This window comes from Acanthisitta chloris, unplaced genomic scaffold, assembly GCF_000695815.1.
Source record: "Acanthisitta chloris isolate BGI_N310 unplaced genomic scaffold, ASM69581v1 scaffold37764, whole genome shotgun sequence".
NCBI classification, from domain to species: Eukaryota; Metazoa; Chordata; class Aves; order Passeriformes; family Acanthisittidae; genus Acanthisitta; species Acanthisitta chloris.
The window spans coordinates 44,415-54,313 of record NW_008671898.1 but is presented as its reverse complement, the minus strand read 5'-3'; the positions used below and the strand labels follow the sequence as shown (position 1 = coordinate 54,313).

Here is a 9,899-nt window from a genome sequence, read left to right as displayed (position 1 = left end):
TCCCCCCCACCTTTGTGTCATCTGCAATTTTAAGGAACATTTACCTGTTTCCTTTAGCAGGATTTCTCAGTGCATACCATACTGCAGGATGCAGTGAACACTTCAAAGGTCTTCTCAGAACAGATAGTTTAATCTCAAAAGACTTTAAAAGGATTCATTTAACCAATGTGAAACAGACAGTGAAGTCCTTGTAAACCTGAAGTTACTCAAGTAACTAACTGACTTCAGGTATTTTCTTACCACAAAAGGTGGTACTGAACTACAGATAAAAATGTTCAGCTGGGTTTCTGCAGATTCACCCAGGGATCGTGGAGAAAGCTGGGCACATGTGAGGAGTCTCACAGCTCCAGTGACTTACCTGCACAAGCACCACAGTGCAAATCCCAAACCACAGTAAGGGTCCAGGCAGATGGCAATCTGTCGGGACGGGTACAGCTCACACTGGAGCTTTATTGAGCGACACAAGGCACTTGTAGCTGCGTGTGACATCTGCAAAAGGAAAACCAGGAGCTCTCAGGACTTTTTCTTTTAGCAAAGGTTCTCACATATTCTTTCAAAACGTAAGGAAACATCTCTCTTGTAACTCTACCTTTACTCCTGCTAATATACCAGTGGTAGACACGCTGAAGTCCAAGTATGCCAACATATCAGGAGATGCAGGTCTGAAAACACTAGCCAGCTTCTTTTTAGGCATATCATCTATTTGCAAAACATAGAAAGAGAAGGGTACCATATTATTATTATGGAAAAAGAGCACAGGACAAAAAAATGTGCTTCTACACCATTATCACCAGATGCTTCTTATAGTTTCTGGACATCTCTTTCAATGCAACACGCAACACATCCACTCAAGCAGGTAGTTATAGTGTAACAAACTCTTCAAACTACTTCCATTTTGGCTAGTGTACCTGTATCCAAAATAGTGGGCCATGTTTTAATATCTACAGCTGCTGCAGCCTCCTTGGACTTGAGCAGTTTCATTATGGCTTGGGTGGTCAGTATACACGCAGACTTACTGACCTGCAAAAGGCACAGTGTTAAAACCATTTATAAAACCAGGGAATGCATGTTCAAGTGATGTCATATCCATCCCCATGAGATAACCAGTAAGATGAATAGATGAAGAAAAACATTGAAAAAAAAAAGCAAAATGAATCACAACAAAAAAAAAGACATTTTAAACAAGTTTCTGGAAGAAAAGTCATTATTGACTCAGCCACAGCATACCGGTTTTTTTCCCCCCGAGTTTATTTTACACTGAGTATGGCAAAGCAATTCATCAGGCTGCATCAACCATTGTGCACTACCCAAACACATGAAGAGAGGAGTGTCTCATACCTACCTCTACAATCATTTTGACAGTGGGCAGAGTGGTGGCAAGGTTCTGTGGGTGAGGTGGGCGGACAGTGATGGGTACACAGCCGGCGTATAAGCACCCATAGAAAGTTGCTATCAAGTCAACTCCTGTAAAGGATATTTGTGAAATCAAAGCCACTTTTATCAGAACAATAGGCCAAACCTTCCACAAAATCAAAAGACACACTGATTGATTTTATGAAGATGTAAAGATTTGTCACAAGGGCCTCCTCAAACCAACAGGCTGCACTTGGCCATGCCCAGTTCCACAAAGTTTAGATGTTTTGCATTTGAGAATTATCAAAACTTATTCCAGCCCTACAAACTTTAAATCTGGAGGGATATGTTTCCATGGACAGGACTTTCCCTTCTTGTGCTGACTGTGATTTTTGCTGTCTGTATTGCCTTACCTGGAGGGTAAACCAAGGCCACGTGGTCACCTACATTCAGCCGTCCCTTCTCCATCAGCCCAACTGCCACTCTCTCTGCTCTCTTGTGCAGCTGGATGCATGATGCATTGCAGGCTACTGTGCCCTGCCAGGAAAGAGGTGACACCAGAAACCTTTACTCCAGCCCTTCTCCACAAAGTACCTGCTGCAGGTGCAGTATTTCTTTGTGCCTATTCTAACTACAGCACACCCTGTCTCAATGCTCTGGAAACCAAACTGCTGGTACCAAGAGCTGTTCATAGAATCATAGAATCAACCAAGTTGGAAAAGACGTCCAAGATCAGCAAGTCCCACCCTACCATGGTTACTAGACCATGGCACTAAGTGCCACAAAACCTCCAGGGACTGTGAATCCACCACTTCCCTGGGCAGCCCATTCCAATGCCTGATTACTCTCTCCATAAAAAATCTCTTCCTAATATCCAACCTAAACCTTCCCTGGCAGAGCTTGAGACTGTGCCCTCTTGTCCTCCTGCTGGTTGCCTGGGAGAAGAGACCAACCCCCACCTGACTCCAACCTCCTGTCAGGGAGTTGCAGAGGGTGATAAGGTCTCCCCTGAGCCTCCTCTTCTCCAGGCTAAACACCCCCAGCTCCCTCAGCCTCTCCTCATGGCACTTGTGCTCGAGTCCCTTCACCAGCCTCGCTGCTCTTCTCTGGACCTGCTGTTACAGTGCTAGAGAATTTTATACATCAGAACAGTAAATATACCGTGTTGTTGAGCAGCAGCTCAGTAACTTGGACACTGACATGCAAAGGTGTGAATAAAATGGTTTGTCATGAAGAGCTGTGAACACACTAACATGCAGTACTGTAGCTTATTAGTCCCCAGCTCTTCAAGACAGGTGTTCACCAACAGGTGATTTCTTTGTGCTCAAGTTTTGTATTTCCTTTCACAGGGTCTTCTTGTCAATGGTAAAACTTGCCTGAACAAAGTGACCCAGGAAGTGGCTTCTTCATACCAGAAAACTTCCCTCACAATCCTCTTTACTCAGAGAATAGATTCTGTGACTTTTAAGAGTAATAATGTTGAAGTGGTTTCTTGTGTTAAAGCACAGTCTCATAAGACAAATTACAGGTTTGAACCACATCCTAAAACACTTTGCCTCTCTGAGTGAGACCCCAAAGGCAAACCCTCCACTTCCCAAGGACTGCTGCTGGACCCTCTGGAAGCAGGTTCCCTATCCCACTGTCTGCAGCGCAGTACAGCACAGCACAAGGCAGATCCAATTTGTCACTGGGCTGGTCCTGTCACTCTAAGTGCCATTCTTTTTGGGCACAGAGCCTAGCCCAGGACAAGACACCTGTGTCTCTGGAAGGATGTGACTGTGCTCCTAGAAAATATGACTCCAAAGCTGTCCCAAGGGTTCTGTACTTAAGCTCTAGGTCTTCTAATGAAGCAATCCTCCAGCTCTGACTTCCAGGTGACCCTTGTGCTCAGGGATGATGACAGGATTGTTGCTTCCACTAACAAGACAAAAGTTGTGTTCCAGAAGGAAATGCACACTGACATTTCAGAATAAAAGATATGGCACAGAATTCCAGAAGTGGAAAAATTATGCTGCTTACTAACTAGCAATTTTTGTCTGCTTCATCAAAATAACCTGAAGCATTTTAGGAAAAGACTTCTAGATGCAATTCCCTTAGAATCTGAACAATCTCTTGCTTTGATGTCAATGTCCCAGTACGACCTAAAGGGCATCTCACCTTGGAATTCAATAGAAGGAAGAGGGGATGATCTGGAGTTGTCTGAGCTCGCCACTGAAGAACGTCTGCTAAATACAGGAACTGAAATGGGAAAAAAAGAGACACTTGGAGTCACTGGAAATGCCCCAGGTTTTGTTTCAACAGAATACCATACCTGGTCTTCTCTCATTCTGAATAAGCTAAATCAAGTATTCTGTACTACCAGGACATCAGTGTCACCTTTCTTGCCTGGTCGTTATCCTCCAGCTGGCTAACATCTCTCCCTGAGGCTTGTGCAATCCTCTTCCCAGCTACAAGGTTTCCTACTATCATTGATGCAGGACCAACATCTGAAAAGAACAGTGCAAAATGAGGAAAAATAACATGAGGAACACACAACAACTTACAGTTCAGCCTGCAGATCACTGTAAATGCCACATGGAACACAGACCTGACAGAACTAGCACATGCTCTGGTTTCCTCACCTGGTTGCTTCTGTCGAGGCTTGGGCAGGTTAGTAACACAGGTATGGGGACACATCAGGACATTACAAGGGTGCAGAGCACCCTCCAGGAAGCGCTGCTTCGTTTCTGAAATATGAATTCCTCCAAGGGGAGCCTTTGGCAAAGTGTTGGCTGGCACCAAGGCAAGGCAGTAGACACCCACTTGGTGAATGCTATCGATAGCCTTGACAGAAAGTGAAAAAACAGACATTCCACATTATCAACTGGGATGTGGCTGAAGCAAGAATTTGAATTCAAGCCATTTAGAACATGAAAATTTTTACTTGCACCACAATTTGCAAATAAAGGGTCCAATTCTGCACTCACTGAACTCATAGAAGCTGTGCCATGACTTCAATGGGAGCAGGAGCAGACCCAGGACTTTGCTTGTGCCCTCTATCAAGGGGATGCCACCTGCACATCAGGGATTAGGAAAGTCTCTTAAAAGTGGGCAAAAAGTGCAGAGATTTTCAAAAGCCAAAATTCACAGCAAATTTAGCATGTATGGCACAATCACAAAAGCGCGGTAGAACATAAAACCACAAAAATAGGGAGGGAAGCATCTTTGCTGCCTAAAGCTGAAGTGTCGATTTTAGCTATGACACTTATAAAAAGAGAAATAAAAATATTTTCTCCCATAAAGAAAGCCTTTTTATTACCAGACATTCCCTCCAAACAGATCAGAAAGCTGAAATTAGAAACCGTTATTAGCCAACTGATTTACTCTCGAGAGCAAACTTCCCTTGAGTTTTCTCTCTATCCTTCCCTTCAGTTGTCTCTTCACCAGAGCCTTCTGTAATTGCCCTCTCAATTTTTACTTCCTTAGAGCCAACGGATTAATTCTGGAATCCACAAATGCAAATCTATCACAATTCCCCTCCCTCCAGCCACCCCAAGCCCGAGGAAACAGAATAAAGTGATAGATGGAAAAAGACTTTAATGTTTACTGCTGGAGATATAGAATAAGGTTGTTAGTGACATAAAAAGCTTTCAGGGCCTGATCTGATACTTGGCACTCATGAACATTTCAGAGTTACCTTTCAGTATGAAATCAGAAGAGACATGTAGCATTACCCAAACAAAACCCAACACCATTAGGACTTTGGGAATCCTGGTAGTAGGGAGTTAAAAAAAAATAATTCTGAAAGAAAGTCTTACTTTTTACAAAACTCTGTAAACTATCAACCCTGAAATACACTCTGAAAAAACAAAGCAGTTTATTACAGCTCTCTGTGGTTACACTGATAGAGGTTTTGCTTATGGAAAAATCAAAGATGCTCTAATATTCTCATTTCACATATCAGCCTTATTCACCTGGAAAGAGAGAAAGGACAGACTGACTACCTGTAGAACCCTGCTCATCCACTGAAAACTATCCTCCTCTGATGCGTCAGGGCGCTGCTCTGCCACAAGCACTATCCGATCATCATGCAAAACGGGCACAGAAAACACTGCTATCCTAAAACACAAAGGACAGAATCATGATAGGATGCAACATACGGTGAGCAGAGCATGGGTTATCATCACGTGGGAATGGCTGCAACCTCTCACGGCACTGATCCACACACACAAGCATTATTCATGCCAGGTCATCACAGATTCAAAGACAAATTTAGAACACATGTGGGTTCAGTGCTGTCACAGATTTCTGGTGGGAGTCAGGTGGATTTGCAGTCACCAATGTGGCACACGTGTGACAGGCAAGTTCCATACGTGCAGGGGCTGTGCAAACCTCGCCTATACCATGCACACTGCACTTGTGGCACCTACAAACAATGTCCCTTCTGAAAGACAACTGTGCCAAATCACTGACCAGCATATGCTTGCTCTCCCTTTTTGGAATTACTTAGTTTTAGCCTTGCATCTTCTAGGATAAAATATTTATAATGCCTCAGCTAGGATAGGTATGTGCCATTATTTTAATGCTGTATTAATTGCACAGTTGCTCTCTTCTCCCAGGCAACCAGCAGGAGGACAAGAGGGCACAGACTCAAGCTCTGCCAGGGGAGGGTTAGGGTGGATCTTAGGAAGAGATTTTTTGTGGAGAGAGTGATCAGGCATTGGAATGGGCTGCCCAGGGAGGTGGTGGATTCACCATCCCTGCAGGTTTTGAAGATGAGACTGGATGTGGCACTTAGTGCCATGGTCCAGTAACCATGGTAGGGTGGGACTTGCTGATCTTGGAGGTCTTTTCCAACCTGTTTGATTCTATGAAAATGAGGGAAGTTTGGTTTTCATAGAATCATGGAATAGTTCGGGTTGGAAGGGACCTTTAAAGGTCATCTAGTTCTAACTCCCCTGCAATCAGCAGGGACATCTTCAACAGGTTGCTCAGATCCCCACCCAATTTGACCTTGAATATTTCCAGGGATGGGGCATCCACAGCTTCTCTGGGCAACCTGTGCCAGTGCCTCACCACCCTCACAGGCAAGAATGTCTTCCTTATATCTAGTCTGAATCTAACTCCTTTAGTTTAAAACCATCAGTACTTGTCCTATTGTGACAGGCCTCACAAAAAAACTGTCCCCATTTTTCTTACAAGGCCCTTTTAGGTCTTGCAAAGTTGCAGGAAAGACTTGCTGGAGCCTTCTCTTCTCCAGGTTGAACAGCCAGGACTCTCAGCATGCCTCCATAGCAGAGGGGCTCCAGCTTTTGGAGCATCTCCGTGGCCTCCTCTGGACTTGCTCTAGCAAGTCCAAGTCCTTCCTGTGCTGGGGGCCTGAGAGCTGAAGGCAGCACTGCAGGTGGGTTTCACCTGAATGAAGGAGAGGAGCAGAATACCCCTCTCATCTGCTGCCCACACTGCTGGAGATGAGCCCAGGACACAGGGGGTTTCTTCCTGGGCTGCCAACACACATGGCCTGGGTATGTCCAGCATCCCTAAGCCCTTCCTGGCAGGGCTGCTCTTGATCTGCTCATCTCCCAGCCTGGACTGGTCCCAACATGGAAACCTGGGCACCCATTTATCACTGATCTTTATCTAGACATTGAGTCATTACCCACTGAAGAGCAGTAAGGTTAGTGTTACAACACACACGATCTCTGAGGGTCATTCTGCAGCCTCAACACTCCTAGTCTGTTCTTTAGAACATGTTGTATAGTTCCTCTCTTGGCCAATCTGCCCAAAAGGCTAAGGGAGACAGAGGTGTTTTACATCTGGCACATGAGCTTCATTTGACTGTCTAAAGAGAAGCTTTGAAAGAAATCTTAGACACTTCAAGATCTATCTTTCTACTATGTGAAACTGATTTTAACTCTACTATGCATGAAGCAGGGTTGTCTTCCAAGTTAGCAGGGACAGCCGAGTCCTTTCTGGCATATCACAGCCTAATGCCACCTTTCCTAAAAAACACACCTGTAAAAATCCACATGCATTGCTCCTGTGCACACTGTGTTCTTTGCTGATTGTTTGTGGGTAAAAAAAAAGAAGCAGCAAAGCCCAATCAGCATTGCTGAAGTTTTTAACATACCCACCTTCCCCGATAAACAAACTTCATGGGTTCCACTGCCAATGCGGTGGCTACCACATCATCTGCGTTGTGCCTGCGGCCACTAACTGTCATCAGGCCATCCAATTTTCCTACCACGAACACCAAATAGTCCTGAAAAGAAGGCAGAATTAGACACAAGAGCGGAAGAACCTCCTGACTCCTGACAATACATGCCTGACTCAAGCCAACAATATTACAGAGATCCATAGGTAGGTGCCCTGAGTCATCGTTCTGCTCAAGTCAGGGCATCACTCAGAGTTGGGAGTCGGGATAAGGTAGGGCCCCGAGGACTTGTTCACACTTACAGGACCCACAAAGCCAAGCAATCCTGTTCTTGTGAAGGGCTGGTCTGAAACAGGCACACCAGCTGCTGTCACAGGGATGGCCTGGAAGAACACAGAAGGATGCAGACACTCACAGGACTGATAAGCACCTTCACTTTATTGCAGGAAAAGGGAAAACATGAAATTGGAGTACCACTGCAAGGAAAAATATGGGCAGAAAGACTGAAATGTCTTCAGGTAACTGCACATAAGACTGCTGCATTAATTCAGAGTTAAGATGAACTCAAATGCTAGCACAGGCACAAGCAGCTGATTGACTGCAGTTGGCACTTGGTACATCTGGTTATAAGAGACAGAGGTTCTGGTTATGATTCTATGGACAAAAAAAAGTGTAACTGGCCAGGGCTTTTTAAGTTTAAGGAGCAAATGAGTCTATTTGCAAGAAGAAATACTAGAAAACTAACAATTACACTTTATGTAACAAAGAAATTCAAACCTCAAACACATTCTTGGTGATTCCAAGGAGGCCGAAATAGGCTATCCCAGTCGCTCCCGAGTTCACACATATTTCTCCAACTTCGTCAGCTTTACACAGGTAAGGAGTCCCATCCACCTTCACAACACACACATTGGCTGCAGGGAGGAAGAATACAGAACCACAGTGTTGGCATGTTCCAGCAGCTGACATACACAGTGCTCTGCTACTGACAGATCATGACTTTAGTGTCAATAATCTACAAGCTACGGCAAACTCAGAGTATGTCAGAGACAGCTCTCTTAGTCTCGTGTTCTCAAAGATGAAGCTCAGGAATACAATATTTTTTTCTTACAGTGCTTCACAGCCTTCATCAGCTGCAGCTGAATCCAAGGCATGACGGAGCAAGGGAGTTTGACTCAGTACTTAAGACACAAGATTAAGAAAGAAATCACTGGGTCTACCTGGGTCAATACAAAATAAACATGACAAAGCCAGCTCTGCTGCCAGCATGGACTCAGAGCTGCTGGTAGAACACTAGAGCAGGTTGCCCAAGGAGGTGATGGATGTTCCAGCCCTGGCAGTGTTGAAAGCCAGGTTGGATAAAGCCTTGAGCAACCTGGTCTGGTGGGAGGTGTCCCTGCCCAGGACAGGGGGTTGGGACCAGATGATCTGTAAGGTCCATTCCAACCCCTAAAAATTCTATGATTCTATGATTCTATGATTTTCAAATGAAAACCTTGGGTGACCAAGTGAGGAGATGCCATACAAATTCCAATACAGGTCAAAGTCCAAACAGGAACAACAGTCTCAGCAGCTGGATATTATATGTATGAACTAAAAGGCTGAAATCAAATTCTACAATAAGAACTATCAGTTAGTCATGCAAAGAAACACATTTTGCATTTCAGGAGGAAAGAATGAAAAGAAATGTTGTTTAAAACTTAATGGTAAATTGAAACTGATGAAATAGCTTATTACTACAGGTAACAACTTCAGCTAATATCAGAACTCTGTATGTAACACTTAAGCAGTGATGCAGAGAGAAGTGTTATTAACTGAAGAAAGCGCAACAGTTTGGGCATGCACAAATGTACAGCCCTCGGTGTGTTCACCAACTTGGGAAAAGCAACAGGTTAGCCTACAGTCCCCAAATGATGCTCCATTTGTGAAGCCCAAGGACAATCCTATCACCCTGAGCAAGTAAAAAACCCCAGACTTACCAGTAACCAATGTATGATACAGGTAGTCTACAGGTACATTCTAATAGCAGGCACAGCTCTGCCCTGCCAGGTTATACTGCAAGGTTGCCCTTCTGCAGTATCTGTGGAGCCTGTACTCTTGCTTCTCCTTTTCCTGCTTCGTGTGTGACATACAAGAGAGTGCATCTACCACCATTTCAGTCTCTCTCACAGCATTGCATCTGAAAAAGAATTAGAGAGAAGGGAAAAGCAGATGGGACAGGAATGTACATGTGGACTGCATGTCACGAAGAACGTGGATTCCTGGCAAGAAAGCTTGCTTTCTTCAGATGAGTCCACATGTACATTCTGACAGATGGTGACTCTCAGCAGTTAAACCTGCCAAGGAGAATCCTGGCAGAGGATAAGAATCCTGCTGTGCAAAGGACCATGCTGATGCCCTACCAAAGACTGGA

At 44.5% G+C, this 9,899-nt stretch overlaps 1 protein-coding gene across 1 annotated transcript in view; it reads right to left on the bottom strand.

Moving 5' to 3' along the window:
* Nucleotides 1-358: 358 nt before the first annotated feature.
* LOC103801839 (disco-interacting protein 2 homolog A-like) overlaps nucleotides 359-9,899 on the bottom strand; it is a gene marked incomplete at both ends in the record, with an annotated part of 44,231 nt that continues 34,690 nt past the window's right edge. The window contains 12 exon segments of the mRNA XM_009074273.1: nucleotides 359-489; nucleotides 590-699; nucleotides 909-1,020; nucleotides 1,343-1,464; nucleotides 1,767-1,890; nucleotides 3,511-3,591; nucleotides 3,730-3,839; nucleotides 3,975-4,176; nucleotides 5,337-5,451; nucleotides 7,467-7,594; nucleotides 7,789-7,869; nucleotides 8,264-8,400. Of these exon segments, the coding sequence (XP_009072521.1) occupies nucleotides 359-489; nucleotides 590-699; nucleotides 909-1,020; nucleotides 1,343-1,464; nucleotides 1,767-1,890; nucleotides 3,511-3,591; nucleotides 3,730-3,839; nucleotides 3,975-4,176; nucleotides 5,337-5,451; nucleotides 7,467-7,594; nucleotides 7,789-7,869; nucleotides 8,264-8,400 (1,453 nt within the window).